Below are 23,397 nucleotides of genomic sequence, written 5' to 3' on the forward strand. Positions count from 1 at the left end.
TTAAATTCTTCGAATTACTCAAATGGATAGTGGATGGAGGATTTCAATAAATAGTATTCACCAGTGTGAAGTGAGTATTTATATTTCTGAAATAAATGGTTTTGTTTAATAGCAAGAAATTTATTTGAATTACCCGTTTAAATGCTTTAGAATTGCTGCAAGGAATGTGACTTGTTGCAACCTTCTACAATTTAGACATAGCTTCATTGAAAATTGTTTATATTCTAGTTGTAATAAAGGCAATTTTGCTTCATATTGCTTAGGTTGCTGACATGGGTTGAGTATAGAAGTGTCTGCTGAGTGGATACTTCTATAACAAGAAAGTAAGCTGGTATTAGATTCCTTGCAGCATGAACGTTGGTTCAGCTTTGATTTAACAAGGGAACAAACTGAGAGTTGTTTAAATCTCGCCATTGTAACATAACAGTTGTCATGTGAGTGTAAATGTGCTGAACCCAGTACAAAGTGAGTGCAGTCTCAGAAGTGAATCTACACAGTGACAACCAGTTCACTTCTGTTTGTGCATGAACTACCAAATTTTATTCTCAGTACTGCAAGATCCATTTACTTTGGACTATTTTACTACTGTTATGCATATTGAAATAATTTAATGAAACACTGAAGTTATAATTTACCTTTTAAGCATCTGTTGACTTAACGGAGCATGAACTCTATTCATACAAAGCTAACACAAGCATAGTGTCTGCCATGGCAGTAATAATGCTGATTCTCTATTTGGACAATACAGCAAATGTAACTGTGTTATGCAATTTAGGTTAAATTTAGTATTTATGTTACTTAGCTTAAACCTTGTCGTGCTTCATTGATATAGGTTATTCTGTCTTTGAAGACCTGAGGCTCTGAGGTTACAGTAGGAATTAGTAGCAAAACTGTAGAATTCACTGTGCTTGCAAAGATTATTGCTTAAGTAAAAAGGACCCTCTCCTTTGTTACATCTTACCCTAGTGGATTCTAGTCCTTTACACGACTCCACAAATGCTGCCTTATGTTTCTTTCTATGTGCAGATTTTAGTCTTCTGATAGTGAATACAAAGAATGAGATTTTTAATGACTTTGGGAAAAAAAAAAAAACCCAAACCATACATTGATGTTGTCTTTTCTTGTTTGTATTTTCAGTATTAAGCTTTGTTTGAAGTGTTTTTATAATTCTTTGTAATACAGCCTCGGTGTTGGTGGTGATAATTTAAAATGGCAATACTACCACTAAGTATGCTGCAATGCTGAGATCTAATTAAATGCTGGGTCCTTCTGGCCTTTGCACTTTCCTCAATCTGTACGTCTTTGGATGCTCTTGAGTTATTAGAAAACTTGTGTTATGATAAATCCATACTCTCCTTGGCTATTACAGCTCCGTTAAGTCTTAAAAATGTTTTCCTGCTAAATACTTATTTTTTGTGTGCTTATGTACGTTCCACACCAGCAAATCCTTTTGTAAGTAATTTGATGTGATTATTCTGAAAAAGCAAGTCCTCATTCTCCTCTCCTAGGCATCCCAAACCTTTGGGTCAGAAAGAACTGTATCCAGGCAGTCATAACTCTCAATCTAAATGCCTTACTGCAGGATAACAGGGTTTTCCTTTTCTTGCACAACAGTTGGACAGGTGATATAGTATTGTCGGCTCAGTATGGGGAGTAAATGTTTAAATCTTGTATTTATTCTGTTTCTTTGGTGGTACTCGATATGCTGGTTGGTTGCAAAACCATCAGTAAGCTGTTGCACAAGAAATTAAACATCTATTTGTCAAGGGAAAGCATTGTCCTGACAGGCCAGTCTTAGTTACTGCCTTGGAGAGGACCACAGGCAGACAGGACAGTTCTGAAAACTGAATACAAAATAAAACCAAGGCTATTTTCTCACTCTTTCAGATTCTTAATGTAACCCAAGTTTGCACTATTAAGACACATGAATGGTATGTCCAGGTCTTGTTTGCGTGAATTAGATTCTACTTACTGTTTGATTTTTCTCTTCTTTAGTATAATGCTTCACCACAGCAGCAGAGAGATATAATAAAGAGTAGGAGTCTGGACAGGAGGCTACAAGAACCAATAGTTTTAACAAAATGGAGACACAGCACAATTGTGTTGGACACCAACGATAAGGTAGGAGCAAGTTAAACAGCATGCTAGAATACCAACTGTTTGTGATGTGTGACATATTCAGTATAACAGAAATGAGTATGCATGAATTTCTGAAATCTCATTTTTCTTAATATATTTCGTTGTATCATTATGTATAACATTCGGTGAAGCCAAGGGCTGTTTGGTAACTTTACCACTGTTACTGTGTGAGTGGTAGCTCTTTTCTCGTTATCCTTGAATTATTTTAACTAGTATTAGTTCAGAGTTTGAATGGCCATTTTACTTATAACTGGGAGACTCCCAATTCAGTTTAGGCTATGGAGTGTAATTAGGATTTGAATTCGAGAATTATGGATGTGGGTGAGGTTCTCATGTAAGGTGTAGTGATATTTCATGCCTGAATGTTTTAATCATAGGAAACACTGAGTAAAAATACACTTGAAAGATTGCAGATGAGTAACTGAAATATTCATGGAATTGAAATAAAAGTTGCATTTGCTAAAGTAAAAACTATGTCGTAAAGATAGAAGTAGTAGAATTATATAGTGGATGTATGCCTTTAGTGTCTCCACTGTAATATCTGACGGAAAAAGGAAAAGCTGTGCGTGGTAACAGCAGAGTCGTGATATTGTTATTGAAGGATAGAGGACAATACTGAAAGTCCTGAAATGCTTGAGTTTGATCCTGCTCTGAGCAGAGCTGGGTGTTAGGCTGAAAAGAGCTGTGAGTCAGTAACAACCAAAGCTGTTTTTTGCCTGTTAGGGTATGTTCTTGGCAGTCTGTTTTGGGCTTTAAGTTACAAATACTGTTTAGGCCAAGGAGACAGAGCCTCTTCTTTGCTCTCCCTCTGCTCATCTCCTATTTGATTTTTGTCCTAGCCATTCCTGCTTGTGCTGGGACGTTCTGCCTGTAGGTGAGGAGAGTGGATATGAGCTGAGCAGGGAGGATCTAAAACAGGTGTTGTAGCGTGATGACTTGCTGGTTTCTGTAACTTCACAGCAGTCCATCCCAAGATTAATGGAAACTGAAATACTTTTGTAATGCTGAAATCTTAATGCAGACTACTGAGAATGAGATACCATTAAATGGCATTGTAAGCTCCCTTTTTCTAAAGATACAGGAAAAAATGAAATTAATGTAGATTTGGGAGTATGGAGAAAAGCCTGTAAGTGGTCCTGTGTAATCCTAGATGTCAGACAAACTTAAATGGACAAAACACATTAGTTGTAATGAAAATGTATCTGCTGCCCAGAATGTTACTTGCTCCACCTGTTGTTGATTGACTTTATTGAAATGGAGTATAGGAGAGTGGGTTGTCATGAGTTGACTTAGTTCCTCGGAACAGGATTTATTGGATTTGATCTTAAGCTTTTGAGCTGTCACTTTAGAATATATAATATGTGGTGCTGAGGAGGCAGTGGACCGTGCTTGGCTGGAAACTTTGCACCTGTACGCATTAGTTTAGCTCAAGTGATTCTGAGGTCCCTTTACTACTCCTTTTGCCTCCCTACTCCTCCTTATGCATCCTTCTGTACTGAATGTGTTGTGGCACTGCATGAGAGACAGCCTAGATGGAGGCCTGATAAATCAAAGCTGAGTAGACACTTCTAGCCTCATGTGCAGTTTACAGTTCACAGGTATGAACAGTTCATTTGGAGATAGCTTAAAGTTTTGGCCTCACTTTTAAAGGAAGACTTTTTTTTTTGTTTGGCATAAAATTTAATTCTGTTTTGGAAGGACGTTTTATGTAGTATGGCACTGAATGAAAATGCTCATGTAAAGCATTGAATAAGTGGAGCTGTTCTTCAAGACCCAGTGTTCAAATACTTAGACCTTAAACCTGGTGAAGCAAACATGGAAGTGTACAAAAACCTAGTGTAATAACCAAAAGAAACTGTATATATGAGCCACATTTGTAAAGTCTAAGTCGGTAGCTTAAAGTTCGCTTCACAGCTTCAAAACATACAGGCAGTGTGCATTTTTTTTTAATGGTAAGGAATATATAGTTCACATAAAGCACAATGTTAATGCTTTGGGAAAATTAAAATGCACCTGTTCTATTACCACTGGCAGGTACACTGTTATATGTTCTGTGTTAAATTAGTGTGTGGAAAGGGAATAGTTCATGACCACAAATACTGGATTTATTGTTCCAAAGTTGCTTAGTGTATGAATGCTATCTCAAATTCAGGATGAAATAGAAATACAGCTGGTATTTGGCTGGAGAAGCACATAAACCCCACATTAGCTTTTTAGGTGACTCCTAGGCAAGCTCTTTTCTTCTTATTGTCCTTATTTGTTTCCCTGGAAAAAACAGCACAACTCAATTCTATAAAAACGGGCCAGTCAAAAGAGTGTTTTGAGTGTGTCAGAGTGGAAGTTGCCGTGGCTGATGAGAATTTGGTGATATCAGGTGTACTTGTTAACTGTTTATTGGCTGTGGCACATACCTGTGTATAGCCATCAGCTAAAAAATTGGTAAGCAGAGGAAAAAATACCTTCCTGGGAGGGGCAAGATTGATTTTTCTTAATTGGAACATTTTGTTTGTTTGTTTGTTTTTTCCCCTACTGACATCTGAAAATATGGAACGTTTAGGCTGTTCTTAGGATTGCTAATGTTCTCTGTTGCCAAAAGAACTAGCGGACTGCTTCTGTAGGTAGATAGATTTACAAGTGAATTTTGAAGTACAGATGTGCAGAGTGTTATGTAATGCTGGAATAGCAAACGGAATTTGGGAGAGCTATCAAGGGAATTAAAAAGAGGGAGGAGGAGAAATGTGTTAACAGAGAGCAAGTGATGTTTTTCTTCTGTTTGAAATTCTTCACCAGATTTTCAAGCAGTGTATTTGTGCAAAGCAATTGTTACTTCAGAGGAAACACATATGTCTTTTTTTTTTTGTTCCAAACTGGCAATTTTTCTAGTTTTAAGAGGTTTGGTACTTTCTTCTTTTGATCCATAGTTAATGTCTAGTTTAAAACAAAAACTTGAATCTCTATAAATTTTCATTGCTTAATTGTAAGGAAGTTAATGATTGTGACTCACAAAAAGTAATAGAGCTGGTGTATGCTTTTCTACATGTATAAGAATTTATTGTACTAACCACACAGACACAATCTGTTCTTTAAAATCTTGGTATTTATTATATAGTCCCCTGTTATAAGTTAGTACTATAAATGTGCTTCATAATTTGATAGTGATGTCATACCAAAAATGTGCCCCTTAATAAGGATGAAAACTTTGCTTTAAGCTGATACAGTATGTATTAACATTTTTTTTCAAATGAATATGTGCTAATTAACTCAGTTTGAGTGTTGTCTATAAATCTTGTAAGAACACTATTTAGTAAGCAGGTTTATAATATAACTATCTGAAAATATCCTGAATGCTTAAAAAAAGTTGTGTGGGTTTCTTTTGTATAGTGTGTGTGTACAAAGAGAGAGAAAGAAAGTGTATTTAGGGTTAAAAAAAAAAAAGAATTGTAAGTAAGATAATAACTTATGTTGCCTATTTGAATTTTATAGGAATCATCAACTGCTTCTAAGGCCGGTTTTCCTGAAAATGAGTCTTCTCCTTCTTCACCAAAGCATCAAGCCACAGTCAGTATGCAAAGTATTTAAATAGATAAGTAGATGTTGGAGAAACTGGGCTATTAATGATAAGAGAATTGAGAGTAAGCCTGCTTGTTATTGGAAAAAAATAATGAGAGAGAACTATTTGAAGGCTTTACGTTTTAAAAGGAATGCATTGTATCCAACTATGCTTTCAGTAAAAATGCAGATGTTTTGGGTTTAGATAGTCATGTCTTCTCACCTAGCAACTTGGAAAGTAAAAGCAGAAACAAACTCTCCCTTTCCACTGAATCTCACCTTCAGTAGTCAGTAATAGTTTGTAGTATTCGATATCTTTATTTTTTAATTATGTTTCAATCTCCTTGAAAAGACATAGAAGACCTAGCATAAATAAACAGTATCTTTTTGATTTAGTCGAATAACTACTGGGAGGAAAACACACAAGCAATTATTGCTGCGTGTATCTTAATTCCTTTAAATGTGGCTCAGACCTTTAATAATTAAAAATTGTATTTTGTAGATTAATTCACTGCTGCTTTAGAGAATAGTAAAAAATACCTGTTTTCTTTAGCTGTCCCCTGAGATTTAAATATTACAAAGAAAGTTGGTGATTTTTTTTTTTTGTATTTTGATCCTTACGTTTCCACTTATTTTTCCCTGATTACATTAATTTTCCTGTTAGTACCCCCTAGTGTTGCTGCTAAGTAGGGCATTATGATACATTTTCTGAATAATTCTTCTTTGGAGCATTTCCACCATGAGTAGTTTATTAAAACCATAATTTATTTGAGAAAGTGGGCATGGGTTGCATGGATCATAAAAAAGTGATCTAAAGAATGGGCTTCTTTTTTTTTTTTTTTTTTTTTTTTGTGGGGAGGAGGTTGGGGAGGAAGTAACTCATTATCAGATTATCAGTTTTGGAAAATAATGTATGTATCACTGGCTTGGGAAAGCATTCCAGCCCAGTGGAGATACTAGATTGAGTAAGAGTAGCAGTTACCATTGGACTGAAATAACATCTGAACCACCAGCTAAACATTAGTATCCTTGAAAACATGTCTTTTTTGTATTTTGTGCTGTGCTTGAAACACGTAGATAAAATTTTTAAGGTTCGTGAAAAACAGATCTATATCTTTGGTAAGAGTGTTGTCACAGTATTCCAGCCAAAAAAAAAAAAAAAAAAATCTTTGATATTATATTCTGTGCCTATGGTCCACTTAAATTTGAGATTTAGAGAATGCTGGAGAGAAGATATCTTCTGTTTTCATTGGATCTAGACTTGAGGATGTTTTTGTTAAGATAAAATTAATTTGTATCCTTTCCCTTGTCAATTGTTTCAACTAATAGCTTAGTTCTTAAATTAGGAACTGTTACAAGCTGTTACTGAAAAGGAATTTATAAAAAAACATTAACATTCCTTTAGCGCCATTCACTGCTAGGATAAGGCTAGGGTGACAGGAGAAAATGATAGAATTTGTTACCTCATCTTAGAGTCACAAATAGTATTAATAGATTGTTTTCTTTTTTTAGTCTATAATTTTTTTTTCAAACATTCCTTTATATCTTCTTATTTTTGCATAGAAACTAGAAATATTCATTCCAAGTATTTGAAAGTTGGGAATACCCTTCTTGTTCAGCAGTGTTTTTTCCAGTGTTCACTGACTGATCTCCAAATTTGTAGAGAGGCATACCAATATAAATGATTTTCATGAACAAGGCGTAACTAAGTAGTTTAAAATGCTAATATTTTGCTTGAGGATGGGAAAAAATGGGACATCAAACAAATGTTTCACTCATCTGTTTTTGAAATGAACATGTTAATATTTTTGTGTTTCAACCATGTTTTATTTAAAATATGCAATTACATAAAAATATATTGGAATAATTTTGTCAGAGAATTTACGCTGTTTGTTTGTCAGCCATCTCCTTTTTTAGTAAAGGACACAAACACAAATGTGCTATTATGTTTAAAACTTCCACTATCTAGTACCACAAATGATTTAGTTTGGCTTGTCCAAAGGACCTAGGCCTTGAAGAAGGAAAACTTTTTACCCTCTGGATGGTAATGAGTACTTTCCCAGAGGAATTTTGGTTTTGCTGATCTCTGCCTATTGAAGTATACTTATGACGGTTTCCTGAAGTTATAATATGGGCAAAGATGGCTCATTGCCAGACATTGATTGTTTGGGGGATTGAATTCCCTGCCATGATGGCAATACAAGCAGATTTTATTTTATATTTGTTATGTCTTACTCTGTCTTACAGGGCCAAGAGAAGTATGGGTTATTGAATGTGACAAAAATTACAGAAAATGGGAAGAAAGTTCGGTAAGTCTTGGACTTCTAGAAGTACTTGCGCGTAAGAGTTTGTGTAAGGTATCAGACTTCTATATTAGGACAGCACACCGGGCTTTGCAATTTCTTACTTTTTTGTCTGAATTTGCTGTAGAGATTTTTCTGTAAGACACAGTGTTTCCTTATCTCAAAGTATATTTTCCTCCCAAGATAATGAACTTCAGAGAGCCAGAGGCTCAGGTATGCCAGGGCTCCACATAGGGCAGTGATTTCACGAAGGTGTATTGATGAGAGTCAGCTTTTAAAAATGGTATTAATTTATTTATTTAAGATAAAATTTGTATAGGTTATAGTCTGTCTTGTTCCTTGGGGAGAATCAATGTAAGAGGTGCTTCCAGACTTTCACTTCATCTCCTTTAATTTCCAAGGAGTGTACGTGTTGTGCTCCATAATTCTTTCTTCACTCTGCTTGTGAAGGGTTTGAAGCAGAATATACTGCCCAACGTGGATTTCCCTGTGTAGGTAGTGAATGACCTCATTTTTAACTCCCTTTCTCTGCCTCACGGGCAGGCGTTTACATTGTAGATCATAATGTCTAATCAAGTAATGCTGTCTAACTTAAATTTCTGGTGTTTTGCAAAGAGTCACTGTTAAATACTGCATAAGTATGGCACATCCTTAGATTTAGTTTAGGTTTACTTTTTTTTTTTTTTTTTTTTTTTTTTTTTTTTTTTTTTTACTTTTTAAAATTTAATCTTTCAGGTCTAATACTGTGTTATATCTAGTTCAGTGTTTCCCAGACTTTTGATATGTGAAGCTTGCTTCTCCTGAGGATTAAATAGTCAGCACTCAGCTGATATTCCAAAGCCACCCCGACCTAGTCCAGTGCAACTGGGCAGCAGATCTGATCCCCAACTTGGTTCCCCAGAGCTGCTCCTAAGAGCTTGGTAGGAAAGAGTGGACAGTGGCTCATGTAACCTGCTACTGGTACAGTATACTCTCACCATTTATGTTACATCTGTTGGAATCGTTGGTCTGGATTACTGTGCTGCTGAACAGAAAGGTGCAACATGGCCATCCTGTCACTTTGAGAGCTGTTGAATAATAATAATTCATGTTTAGGCAATGGGAATAGATTGTCTAGGGCTTGTCAAGACTTTTTTTTTTTTTTTTTTTTTTTTAACCTTAGGAGAACAGATACTCAGGCATAAAAGCAAATAGTCAGACAGCTGGAACAATTAATTTGTTATTTTTCTGCATTTTTTAGATGTGTGGCAAATACATTGTTGCCAATGTAAATTAACTTATTACATAAACGTGGGACACTTGCATCCTATTTAGATGTGATCAATCAGTTTCAGAATTATGCAGTACGTTGCCATTGTCTACTAAGCGCACAGTAGGCTCAGCGTTCCAGATTAGCCCCTTTGAAATTATAATTGTGTGATGTTTGTCCTGGTGAACTGCTTCTGCTAGTGATTAGCTTTGTTTGATTTAAATGTTGATGGTCAGGCTAGCAGTGTTAACATGTTTCCTTCTACAAATACGGTATCAATTAATACTTAACTGGTGGCACTAACGACCCTATATACGGTTAGGTATATTAACATGCGGGTCAGCTGGGCAACAGTGATTGACAGTTTAAATATCTGCCTGCAAAGTCAATTTATCTTATGGTTGTTTACAAATATTTACAGAAAGAATTGGATGTCATCATGGGCAGTATTACAAGGTTCATCACTGCTATTCACTAAAACTCAAGGAAGTGGAACTGGCTGGGTAAGCTCAGTAACAACCCCCACCCCCATTTAAGCGTTAATCACATAAAGCATAATAAATTAAGCCCTTTTATTTGTGTGGCTTAAATACTGATATGCATGCATAATTTAGAAAAAAGAAATGGGTATAGGTTATCAGGAAAATAATATAGTAATAATATAGTAAATGTAAATAATATAGTAAATGTGATGTAGAATGAGAAGAAAATCAGTTGTACTTTCTTATATTTCAGAAACATTTTTATATTTGCTGAGTAAGAAACTAATGAAGAGGTGCCCTGTAAGCTTGAAGTTTTTGCTCCAGGCTAGATATTTTTATGTTCCTTACTAATGTGTTTGTCTAAACAGTTTGTTTGGTTTACTGTTCTTGGATATTTTTTTCATGAACTCCAGGTAATTTTGAATGTGATACATGTAATAAAGAAAATAGTCTGATGCTTGGCTTGTTGCATTGGACTATTTGAATGATGTAATATTGTTTTCTTGTCGTTTAGTCTTTGCCTTGTTGGATTCCATATTTTGTTGTATATCTGCATAGTGCATGATGAGTGCATTGATGTCTGATGAGGACCTAAAGAGAAACATCACAGTGAAGATGATGATTATACCATTTTTATATCATCTCTATTTTAATAGCACTATAATTTAATTGGTTATATTTATCCAACTGCATTTCTATGTTAATAGGTATAGAAATGATTATTTGTCTCTGGCTTACTTACCTACTTTTGCAGGTCTGACGTTAAACTGTGAATCTCCTATAATAACTAAACAGAGATCAGATTCAGTATTCGTTATTCCAGTGTATTATCATGCGAATGCCAGCAAAATTGCATCTTGCAGATAGCGCTATGTTGCTGTGCTTTGCTGATCTTTCTACTTGTCTCAGTTTCTCCTGCTGCACTTCTTTTTGGGTAGTGAATTGGTATTGACAATTCTTTTCTAAAGCATTGAGTTTATTTCAGAGCTGTAGATGTCTCTTTTTTTGCCCTTCTGTTGCTGTAGAAGGGTGGTTAGAAAAAAATGCATAAAGATGGATAAAGAACAACGTTGGGGGTAGATGAGAATGGGAAAAATCAAGTTAGGCTAGATTGTCAAGCAGAAGGAAAAGAGAAAGGAAGGAAAAAGAATAAAGATTAAAAAGATGTGATAAGGTAAATTATGGAGTCTGGTAGGAAGTGAACTTGGTGACCCAAGGAGGTCTGCCCACACCATATGTGGGAAGGGGAAGAGAAGGTGTTGCGTATCAGAGACAAAGCACAGAAAAAGAGAAAAAGGCATAGAAAAAAAAAAAAAAATATATATATATATATATATATGAAAGTTACTTTCCCACCTGCAAACATTGGGACACTACGTAAATATAATTACCATCACCCATCAGTGAGAAAAATACTGCAAATAAGAAATTGAACAGAACTTGTGAATATTTTTTTTAATATAACTTTTATAACAAAGTATATTGAAAAATATTGAAGAACCTTGAAAGATGAGCTTTGAAGCTGGAAGCACTGGGATTTGGAAGATTTTAAAACTCATTCCCTTACCTTCCTTTGTGCCCTTCAGTCATTGTCTATTGTTTGGTCAAGTTCAATTTCATCACCTACTTCATGAAATGGAAAATTCCTAGTTGTTCTGAGATCAGCTTTGATATTTAGTCTGGGTGCACAAAGAATTCTGTTACTTTTGCAGCACACTAATATTAATGATGGAAACTGATACCTTTTGCAATTTACTTTTATAGCAAAGGATCCAGAAAATATTTTATTTTCTTTATTTTTATAGGTATAGATATGCATTTTTTGAAAGGAAAACATTTTGCCCGAGTAATGAATCGAGTTCCAAAAACTCAGTTACAGTTTCTAATACTCTTATTCCAAATGTAACTGTAGATCTAAAACCCCATTATTTTAACTATATGTAACTATAGTTGATATCATTAAGGCCCACAATGCTAAACCAAGATACTGTTCATGAATGCATGATACTGCTATGAATGAATGTGTGCCCAAATGAATTATCCATAAAAGATAGTCACGCAACTCTGCTTCTTGCGTAGGGATACTAGTGTAAGTTCTGTTACACCTTCCAAATACAGTCATCTGTTTGGGGAAAAAAAAAAAAAAGCATAAATTCTTGTGATAATTTAAGTGGAGCAAAAGTGTCATAGTTACAATATTTCTGTATGAGACTGTCGGGTATGTGTACTGTAAAGTACTGGAGTAGGGTCAGCAAAATGAATGTCAACAGTATGAACAGAATAAAGTGAATCTGGAAGTGTTAAGGCAGAAGGTCTTTCAAGGACTTTGTATATCTGCATACTCGCAGTTGGCTTTGTAAATATACAGTTAAATACTCAGCACACACTTTTTGCTCTCTGTGTAGGAAACTTTTTTTTTTGGTTGTTAAAAATTCTGTCTCACCTCTCAAACCTTGGTCTGTATATGTATTTTAATAAGGTGGAGTCAAATCTAACAGTTTGACGTGTAAGAATTACGTATCTTCTGCACCTTATGAGAAGAGTACTTGTTTAGCATTCGTCTAGTGGTTGATATAATTTTTTTTTTTTTTGTGCATTGTTTTGTGACTTCATCACTTTTCTTCCTTTTTCTTATCAAGTCATTTTGCCAAGGGGGCTCAATTCCTGAGCTCTTGCTCTCGCTGCTTTCTTCTTGGAAAAATGCTCTCAGTCGTCGACCTGCTGTCACCTATGTAAACTCTGACCAAGTTTCAGCTGTCACTGTATGTGTTCTTGTTGCATGCGTCTTGTCACTGTAAGGCTATTTGCCACTAATCTTGAAAGTAAATTTGAATTTTTCCAAGGTTTAAGTTTTATCACTTCTTATAACACCTTGTGTATCCTGTTTACTGTTTTCTAAGCCATCCAAGGTGCAAATTAACAGAAATACATTGTAATAATCTTTTAATTTTTCTAATGGAAAAAAGCAGTAGTGGTATTTGAACCACTTGACTAATAAACAGCATATGCTCAGTTTTTTGATAGATATTTTATGTCTAATTCTTTCTAACACAACTAATTTAGGATATTTATAAGGTGCCTGTGATGCCTTTGATACAATGATGTACACGCTGTTGGTTAATCTTAGCTATAATTGGAATACAAAAAATGTAAATATTATGCATAAAAAGCTGAAAGGAAAAGAAGAAGAAAGAATGTTCTGGCTTTATGCCACGTACAGAAAGCTGATGTAAATTTGTAGGACTGTTTATGTATAATTCAAGCATCTGCAGTTAGTCATGTTTTGAAGTGTAGATGCCAAGCACAGAAGTGCTGCTTATCAGAAACTGACAAAATATTGGTAGCTAGTCTGGTAGCTTGTTCAAGATGGATGAGGAGAAGTTTAGGTAATGATGCTAGTATTAGAAGAAACAAACAGGTTGTATAATTAGTTTTTAATATTTCTTTCTCAGCATTCTTATCAGACTCAAACTTTCTGTAAGGAAATCTGTGGAATTTTTAAAATATATTTTTAAACAGAAATGTAAATTTTCAACTGTTGAAAGATGATGTCTCTCAGCTTTTATGTGGATAAGTTGTAACAGCTATTGCCAAATTTTAGTGATGAGACTTCATAAAACACAGCAAGTGGTAACTGCTTAAAAGGATTCATCTGTCCATCTTCCGTAATAGATACATGTCTTCAGTGTCAAGTATGGTTGGTGGTAAACCTTTCAATTAAACATCAAGGAAGCAACCTCTTCAAAGTTCATCTGGGCAAGCTGTGTTTACTGTCTTATACCACTTTATTAATAGACAAGGGTGCTATATGTATTTTACTACAGTTCATCGATATTGTACAGCTGAGTATACAGGAGCTCAGACGATTATCGTGAAAAATATTTGGAATGCAAATACTTCTGAGTCCAGTTTCAAAAAAAATTCCATCATTCTGTTATGACAGTAAAGAATATATTTATATTTTTTTTTTTTGTCAAAGCTGTGAGTTGTGGAGCTCATTTACCAGCCACAAAGGAGAATCTGTCCCTGCAGTTCTATTTCTGCAGTCTGTCTGCGAGTGAGGAGGACTTGGACTTAAAACATTCTACCCAACTCTCTAATTAGAAAAAGAACTACCAGAATGGCAGGTGTCATTTGTACATCCAAAGTCTTCCCATAAATGGCATCCAGTTCTGTTTCCAAATAATGCTGGAATAGATCACAATACAAAGTGTGTAGCTTGTCCTGTGGAGGCTTCCAGGACTTGGAGAAAACTCCTGAGAAGGTTGGAAAGGCCTTCTCTTGATTGATGTCAGCACACATCTCCAAGGCAGTCCTTAAGCTACACAGCATTTACTATGTCTGAAGCAATTAAAAAAACCCTCATGCTTTCCAAAAAGTAGACGTTATCTCTGCTATATAACTGGCATAAGCATATGACTGTTCTTTTTTTCCTAGAAAAAGCTGTCATAAGTGACTATAGGACAGCTTTGTATCTTGGACAGCTGGCAGCAACCTGTATAGACCTCTTCGGTCTTGCACTGTCATTTCCAAGCCTCCCAGACAGCTGAGAAATGAAATCCAGTAAGAATAAGGTGTCTGCTCAGTAAGAGCTGAATTTATCCTGACTAGTGCTGACTTGGTGGTGCACTCTGTTTTGAGAAAGCAGACTTTATGTCTAGGTGGTGACAAATGCTAAAGGGAAAGATTTTTTTTCTTCTTTTTTTTTTTTTTTTTTTTTCCCTCCCACTGCTCCCAACAAAACCTACTTGCTTCCAGAGGGTTAGGTTGCCTTTAACCTTTGTATGCAGAGTAGCTGAGCAGGCCTGTACAGGGCTTGCTCCTGGAAGCTTTCAAGGAGGGAAATGGCTGCTGGCATCTTGTTTTCATACACTTGGGAGCTGAAAAGAACCTTGACAGGAAAGCTCATAGGAGAGCCTGTGTGCTAAACTTAAAATTTCCTTGAATAAAGAAATTAAGTTTGTGATGAGTATGCAATATATTGCTGTATCAGAGGAGCTTTGCAGAGAGGCTGGATTATTTGCGTGGGTTTCCTCAGACTTTCATTTCCTGCAGCAGTCTGGGTACTGCTTGTGTGAAGGAGCAGAAGATGACTTCTTCGTTCCCCTTTGAGAAATTTAGCTTTTTGGTTTTTGTTTTGTTCTTTGCTTCCCTGAAATACTGAAGAGAGTCAGGCCAAAAAGATGGGTAGAGCGCAGAGGTGGTTGAGGTAGTACTGTGATCTGTCAGGTGGGGAGTTCAGCAAGCTAATGTGTTGGCAGGCTTTCCTCTTGGTCAAAACAGCAGTGAGTGTTATGGGTTTTTTTTTTTTTTTGTGATTGTTTGTTGCTTTAACCTCTAGCAGGTGCTTCTCTGCATAATCTGGGCAGTGTTTTTAGCAAATCCCCTCGATCCTGCTGAGGACTTTGGCACTAGTCTCTTACTCTCTCCAGTGCCAAATTCTATAAATTATTTTTTTTTCTTTATTTTATTTTTTTTTCCCCCCTAACACACAGCAGGATTGTTCTAAGGTGTCAGCAAGAGTGTGGCTGGGGCACTTTGGTCGTATGTGAAGCACTTATGTGAATCTCGTAAACAGGCGACTGCTGCATAGCCGCCCACAACTGCAAGAGCCATAATGGCCCAGAGAGTGTTCCTGTGAACTCCACTGCTGAGCTGGGCCTCTCTCGAAAGCTCTGCTGTAATTAGTAAGAAACATTCTTGGATGACGTATCTGAGAATTAAATTAGAAAGCAGAAGGTTGTTTTTCAAATGCTAGTTTACATTGGATAAATTAGAAATATTCCCCTATTCTGATATTTTTTTGGTAAATAAAGAAGTTAAGATTCTACTTTCCATTCAACACTTAATTGCCCTTAGGACTCAAGGCGGGGAGATTTTCCAGTGGTAAACAGCCTTTCTAAAACACAATTAGCATTAATTAACGTCCATGCTGGAAATTTAATCAGAAGCAGCAGCTTAGTTCTGTATTCTGAACCGTTTTTTTCTCCCCTTGGATGTGGCTGTTCTACAGGCTGGAAACCTCCTGTTCGCAGCAAGAAGCTTGTCCTGGGGCTTGTGTCCCCCAGAGCTGTCGCACCAACAACATTCGCACATCAAAGGCTTTAAAAAGGAATAGAAAAAAACCCTTTCAGACAGATTGGATGCTACAAGCTTCCCCTAGAACCTACAGCATTAATTTTCTGTGCTACAACCAAGTGACTTACAGCTTTCCCTGTTTTGTGTTTTACTTATTTTACTCACAATTGGAGCTTTTTGTTTCTGTGGGCCAGAATCGGTTTCTTTGAGGAATGATATTTCAAAGCTATGTGGTGTAGTTTGAAACCCTAGTAAAAGTACTTTATTTCAAAAACTTGGGATAGCTAATATAAATGTAGAAGTAGTAGGTAAAAATAGCTCCCTGATATTTTCCTCCAAATTGTTCGAAGGGTTACTTGTGAGTTAAATGCTTTCTTATCACTTTATTTGCTGTTTATTTAGTAGCTAGATGGTGAAACAGAGTTCTCTTTGCTTGCTAGGATATGGTCCAGTGTTGCAAATGTATGTATATGCATACATGCACAAAATGCATTTATTACAAAAATGTAAAAACTGAAAGTACTCTTTTAGTGCAGGAGGGATGTGATTCCTATTTAGCAAAGCTACTATTTCTGGTTTGATTTTTTTGGTTTTATATACAGCTGTTGATTAACGGGCAGTGTGGGTTTGGGGTTTGTTTTGTTTTGTTCAGTTACTTATTAGCCAGTTTTGTTTAAAGCTTGGGACAATCTTGACTAAAATCAAGCTGCAATAAAATGCTATATGGACTTCTGCCATTTGTGATAGGAAAAAAACTCGGTTGGAATCTGGCTGGCATTTAAGCTTACAGAATTTTAAGGACTTTAAGCTGAGTAGCTTTTGATAGGCATGTTTAAAGGATATTTTGTGTGTGGCTTCTGTTTGATTTTTGTTTTCCTAGTGTCATGCCTGTTGATTTGTGGCAGGGTACTATATTTGAGTTAAGTTGTAGAGACTGATAATAATATATGTTATATTTTGAGGATAGCAAGACTGTGTACCTTTTAGGAGTTTCTTTGTTTGTTTTTATGTTTGTCATCGTTGTTGCTTTTTTTCCAGAAGTTTGGTGTCAATCAGTCTAAGCCAGAATTTACAGTGGATCTCAAAGGGGCATTGATTGACTGGGCCTCAAAGGACAAATCCAGCAAAAAGAATGTTATTGAGGTGAATTATTTTATTTAAATGCACCATTATATGTACTTTAATTAATGACTTAAGAAATTTTCTCTAAACTTAAAATCAAAAACTTTTGAGTTTTCTATATTTCTTCCTGCTCAAATATGGATGTATCTTGGTACCTGCAAGAAATGTTCATTTGTAGTATGTCTCTATGGGATATGCTTTTAAATTTTCAGCATACTGTTATTTACTGATTTTGTTGGTAAGTGTTCTTGGTACCTAGAAGTTATGCCACTGAGAAGTTTAATTTGATTTAGGTAATTTCACTTTTGAAATCTAGTGTATTTATCCATTCTGATGATAATTGTTTTTATTTTTTTAAAGCTAAAAACCCGCCAAGGAACTGAGCTCTTAGTTCAATCTGATAATGACAGCTTTATTAATGAATGGTATAAAGTTCTTAACTATACCATCAACAATCAGGTATGTCTTTGAATTGTGAAGGCTTTCTTCCCAAGGTAATGTTCTTTAGTGAAATAATTGATATGACGACTTCTAGTGTTCCACATACATCTCAATTTCCTGATTTTCTTGAATGTGGGGAGGAGTTTGAAGATCTGGCAGTTCCTGGTGATGACAAGTGAAATATAATTAATAGTGGCAAAGGAAGAAGGGTGGTCCACTGGCTTAAGAACCAGGAGATGCGGGCTGACATCTAGCTCAGAAATTAGCTTCATTCTGTGGCCAAATACTTGTTCTGTCTGAGTGAGCTGAAAAGTTCTGATAGAGAGGGAGTAAAGGAAGGGAGGACAGCCAAGGGAGTTCTTCATGATACACATTAATCAGCATTTGATACTGCTGTTCACTTAATAAGACTGTACTAAAGTGCAGATTAAAAGCCCATGCAAAATACTGTATTATCTCTCCTCATCCGACAGCATAAAGTCACCTATTTAATCAACAGAAATGTGATGAAACGTTTGCTGTTGATGCTGCCAAACAAGATATACAGTTTTTGAATTCAAAAGCTGAAGGACGTCTTGGAGAAAATACTCCTCTCCTGTTAAGTTGACTTCATGTGCATTTTTAATTTTTATAGTTACAGGCCTGGCTTCTGCCTGTAAACTGTATTTATGTTGCTTTTGATGTCGGTTAGTGGCCTTCACTTCTCTTAGCCCTGATAGTGTTTTCCATATACAAGTGTTTTCCACCCAAACATAGCAGGCTAATATGAATAGCTTAGTTTCTTTCTGCGTGCTCGTGGTTTAGGCTCTAAATCTTCTGCTGTCTCCTGATCTGAAAATCTTGTGATCCTTAATAACCAAGCAAAATAGTTGCTCAGCGATACCCTTCTCCTGTCTGCCCCATGTAACACAACACTTCTTCCCTGCTTAAATATAAATGAAGATGGAAAGGCTGAGATATACAGAGATGAAAGCAAGCTATTACATGTTAGATTGAGGAAGTGAGTGGTGGAATATGGAGAGTTTATCAGCACTCTGGAGGAAATTGTGATGTGTTAGCACTGGGAGCTGGAAGCCAAGAGACCCAAGACTAGAAGGGAAAAGTTCAGAAAGCACATTATTAGACTACCTGATAATTAGGAGGACCGAAGCTTTGGGTACAAAAATCCATCAGATCTAAACCTCTTTCCCAGAGCACAGGTGTTAGTTGTAGTGTGATGAGATCTTCCTCAAAAGAAGGTACAGATTAGGTTCTCATCTCTTTGCTCCTTTAGGCTGCTGGTGTGGCAATGTACTGTACAAGAGGAATAGCTATCTACAGAGGATGTGGCTGCTCTTTTTTACATACAGAAACTTCCAAGTTATTAGATTAGACCTGTTCCATAATACAAACCAGATTCCAGGTGATTTTTTTTCCAAAGCAGTTACTGGTTTTAAAATTTATCAACCCTAAAAAGCTTTGAGGCCTCTTGAAGAGAGCACTGTCCAAATGGTCTCAGTGGCAGAGGGGACATTAACTGGACAGCTGAATATATTGATCTTTGTGTAAAAAGGTTGTCCAAAGCAACAAGGGATGAGGGTGTTTAACTTTGCTGAAGGGTAGATGTTAGCTTTAAAGTGCGACTTAGTTGATGAAGTCGTGCTTCTGCTCATTCAGTGCTCTGGAGTACACAACCTTGCCTTGTTTTTAAAATGTCCTTCCTTGTAACAAAAGACACTGTACAGTCAGATTTTTCTAACTGCATAGAAGTCACATTTACTTTAGTAGAAGCAGAGTAAGAAGTAGGCAGTTTTGGAAGGAAGGATGTTGCACTGAGACCGGAGGAAGTTTCTTTTCCTGTTTTCTGATACGTCTGCAGTCATGTGTGCAGGATAGGTATGAGGCTGTAGGTGGGAAGTTTAACAGGCTTCGGTATCTGCCTCCGCACTACAACATGATGGATGTTTTCACTTGACTGTGTTTAATGAGAATATGCTGAGAGCACACTAACTCAGGGCAAGAATTTTAGGCACTGATATATTTACTTTTTCATTGTGAATATGTTTTGATAGTTGTAAAATTTTCCAACTTCTAGTTGCATTTTCGATTAAGAAAATTTCAGTTACAGAGATCAGAAATTGGGTAAAAGCTCTAGAAATATTTTTTAGACTCTATGAGGTGCTTCTGTAGACCATGAAATAGCTGATGTTTGTCTACTGGATTTGGGGAAAAAAAACAAAAACAAAAACAAAACCCAAACCATTTCTATTGTTTATTGGTTGATGTAATGAAGTGTTATCATGAAAGGCTGGCTGTACTTTGTTCAGTGTCCAGCAAAACTTTCTTTGTTGGGTCTTATAATCATATAGTTTTTCTCTAAGTTATTCACTCTGCCAGTGAGAATGGTATCATCTCTGAAGGTATTTTTTAGCATCTAGAGTTCAGGAAAGAACTAACTGAATATCATCATAGGGTGAAAAAAAAGTATATTGTAGAACTGTCTACAGGAAATGTGTTTATTAATGCTATATTCTATGAACTGGCGAACTGATCACTGTGTATTGTCTTAAATAATAGGTAGTAGAGTCTGATGAAGCATTAGAAGATGAAGTACCAGATTCCCCTGGTGTGGAAAAACAAGACAAAGAAAAAGAGAGAGAGAATAAAGACTCTAAGAAACTTCGTTGTGAGTTGAAAATTTTACATTAATTAATTTTAGCAATGCCAATTTTTATTTTGTGCATCTTCAGTATTATGCGCAAATAGAGAAGAAGCAGGACAAGTAGAAATGAAACTGCTCAAGTTGGGAAACAAGCTTTTGTATAGTTCATTCTACATCTTGGTGTTAGTTAGTAGATTTTCTCCCAAGTTCTATTAATCATACTTTTAAAAAAAAAAAAAGTACCACAATATGTCTTTAGCTCCTGCTGTATGACACATGAAAAATAGGCAGCGGTGAAATAGATTATTTTCAAGGTGTTGTCAAATGCACAGAAGTAATTAGACATTTGTTTTGTGACTTTTATAAATGGTTTTGAATAAGAATTCTTTTGTCCCTTTACTTGTTCAAAACTGATTAGAATTGTCTATGGTACAGCATCTGTAAATATTTACACTATTAAACTGCAATTTTGCTAAGTTGCTAATGACGTTATATTGACTCATATAGAGAAACGAAGCATTTTTGATTACATCTTCAGAATTTTAGAGCTAAAACTTTTTTTAGTCATAGAAATTTCTTCCTATGCACAGGAATATATTAATCAGGCAAACTATTTTCTGTCTTTTATTTCAGACCTTATATGTCTTGCAAAAAAAGTATGTATTTATTTCAAAATAGTTAACTGAATGAAAGGCAGAATTGTTTTTGAAACAGACATTTTTTTTTTTTAAATTCTGCATCAACTCCATGTGTAAGCTACCATTTAGTTAGTTCCACAGGCAACACTTGGTTTTAAAAGTTTGTTTTTTTTTTTTTTTGTGACAGGGTTGTCTCTTCGTGGTTTGAAAAATGGTTACTATTTACAAGGAGTTCCAAAAAGTTAAGGAAAAAAAATGTGGATGCATTGTGAATTTGCATAGGTTTTTTTTGTGTGTGTGTGTTTTGAGCTTAGGTTTTTTTTAAATGTTGATTCTTTGGCAGATAAATGCAGAGTTGGTTCGGTGTATATTCATGCTAAATGCATTTCTCTTTTCAGCAGTGAAAGCACCTAGCAATATAGATTCCACAGAGCAGAAAAAGACCAAAACAAAGCTCAAGAAGTTTCTTACGCGGCGCCCTACATTACAAGCTGTCCGAGAAAAAGGCTACATTAAGGGTAAACAAACCTTTTTAACACAGGAAATAATTTGAAAAGCTGAATTTAGTAGTTCATGTGTAAAATGGGGTTAAAATAGTCTAGTTTTAGAGTAAAACACGTGTATAAGCTGGTCTAACAAAAGTCTTGGATGTACAGTGGAAGTGGTGATTGATGGTTATTCTTCTGAACGCTGCTACGAGCCACTAAACTGCACAGAGGATGTCCTCTCCTTCAGCTCATTATGGGCAAAACTGCAGGGAAAATTGAGGGCCCAGGAGCCTGTTTGGACTTGGAGTGCTTCTTAGCTAGAGGGTCCATTTGGTCTGCTGTTCCGAGCTGGAAACTTCAAAGAGCTGACATTTGTGCGTACAAGGGAAAGAAAAGTCCTTTGGGTACAAAGCTGGATGCACGCGCTCATCTGTTTCACAAGGTTGTTTGAGTGGAACCAGATAATCATGTGCCGTCTCGTAAGAAATGAAATATTTAGGCAAACCAGGATGAAGCTGAAGGAGTCTCAACTTAAACATGTTTTTTCCCTAACCTTTTTTGAATGCATACATTTTAAAAATGGTTTCACAAACAATGGTCTTACAGATATTCTTGAATCAAACTTAAGAAATAATTTATTTCCGTTTGCCACACTTACAGAAACTTTGAGAAAACAGTATTTGCACAAGTTTAAGTTAATGTGTTTGTGTAAATTATTGACTTGGTACTCACTGTAAAACTTCTTTTATTTATTTATTTGTATGCTTTAGCAGGACTTGTAGGTGGTGCTGTACTAGGGTCAAAGTAGTATATGGGTAGGCAAATATCAGACCAAATCCTACTGTGATTTGCCTAACTACATACTTTAACAGGTGTGCTTCTGTTGCATGTGGTGTTTGATATATTTGTGTATCTGCAAATAAATTAACTGTAAATTATGGAATTTTTGTTGGGGATAAGGAAGCATTATTCCCAGACTTCGACATTTTGCTCTGCTTTGCAGCTTAGTGTTCATGTCATGGCTCTGTGACATAACTTTTGACATTAGCAACGGTGAACGCTAAGCCAAGTTTAATTTGTACACATGCGTGCTGATGATTGGATTTTTAATAAAGACATTAAGGAATGAAGAGTTTGTTTTTATTTAAAAGCATAGTGTAACTTTTAAAAGCTGGATCTGCGCTGTACAGTTTTACATTTACTATGAATGAAAAATGCAGAAGTCTTTTATATAAAAGCCCAGTGTACTTTTGTGGCTGCTACAGAACAAGCTTAGTAAGCGAAAAACTTGGCAAAACCCAGTATGAGCAGAAAAAATAATGAAAAGTTGTAGAAAAAACCCACTTGGAACAGCATGCGCAAAGCAGAGAAGTAATTGTGCTGAAGTTTTGTTAGAGTAAATTTTGTAATTTTGATTTTGCATGTAAGATGATGGGAAAAAATGATTCCTGTATATGTGAAAATTATTAAAGTCAGAGACAATTGTAGCAAATCAGTTTGTTACATGCTAGTATTTTCTTGTGCTACCTAATCTGCATTGCTTTATCTGCTACAGCTGCATGCTAGCCTGGCTTTCTACTGTGTGGGCTTTTTCAGTCCCTTGCTACTGATTCTGCTTATACAGCTGGCTGTGTGAGTAGCAGCAGCAGGACTGAGGTGTTCTGAGTCACCAGCCTTACATGCATACAGCTAATAATACCATTATGTACCAGTTTTCATCCTGTATAATTGGTTTGGTGTGCTGTTTGGATTTCCCAAAGCAGTAGTCAGATGCAAGTGTTGTTAATGAATCTACTTAAATTACTAAACATGAAAAATGGACTAGACGGTATGCATGATGCAAATGCAAGAGCAGTTTCTCTCTTGCATAAGCTCTGAAGTAAGATTTACTAGATACTGTGAAGACGGTCACTTACATACCTTCTTTAACAGATTAAAAAAACAAAACTAAAACTTTCTTCCCTTTAAGATCGTGAACTTTGCTTCGCTGTCTCAAGACCCTGTTTCAGTCTCGTGTGTCTGGACAGGGGAGGCCATCTATTATTTGTGCATCTTTGATAAAAACCATAGAAATGGGGCCAAGAAATATTTTGGTGATAACATAATCTGAACAAGAGGAGTTAACATGTTGCTGAAATACACGGAGACATTGCAAGAATCTGTTCTCTGCCCAAGCTGGTTCCAATTTTTGCTCCAGAAAACACTCCCCCTGGATTGCGTAGTTTGAAAACAAGATTCAAAATGACCTTTGCCCATAAATATCTGTT

General features: G+C 35.9%; 1 protein-coding gene across 6 annotated transcripts in view; it reads left to right on the forward strand.

The window, feature by feature from the left end:
- The window catches only part of ARHGAP12 (Rho GTPase activating protein 12), a 74,932-nt gene that overhangs the window by 46,069 nt on the left and 5,466 nt on the right, over positions 1–23,397 (forward strand). For 3 of the 6 annotated variants that reach the window (XM_086742044.1, XM_086742047.1, XM_086742048.1), the window contains 8 exons: positions 1,996–2,121; positions 5,623–5,697; positions 7,936–7,997; positions 9,662–9,743; positions 16,839–16,943; positions 17,283–17,381; positions 19,920–20,028; positions 21,041–21,160. In XM_086742044.1, coding sequence (XP_086598170.1) covers positions 1,996–2,121; positions 5,623–5,697; positions 7,936–7,997; positions 9,662–9,743; positions 16,839–16,943; positions 17,283–17,381; positions 19,920–20,028; positions 21,041–21,160 — 778 coding nt within the window. The remainder of the gene's footprint in view (positions 1–1,995; positions 2,122–5,622; positions 5,698–7,935; positions 7,998–9,661; positions 9,744–16,838; positions 16,944–17,282; positions 17,382–19,919; positions 20,029–21,040; positions 21,161–23,397) is intronic. The other 3 variants (XM_086742045.1, XM_086742049.1, XM_086742046.1) reach the window with 2 other exon arrangements.

This window comes from Chlamydotis macqueenii, chromosome 2 (genome assembly GCF_036417535.1).
Source record: "Chlamydotis macqueenii isolate bChlMac1 chromosome 2, bChlMac1.mat, whole genome shotgun sequence".
Taxonomy (NCBI): domain Eukaryota; kingdom Metazoa; phylum Chordata; class Aves; order Otidiformes; family Otididae; genus Chlamydotis; species Chlamydotis macqueenii.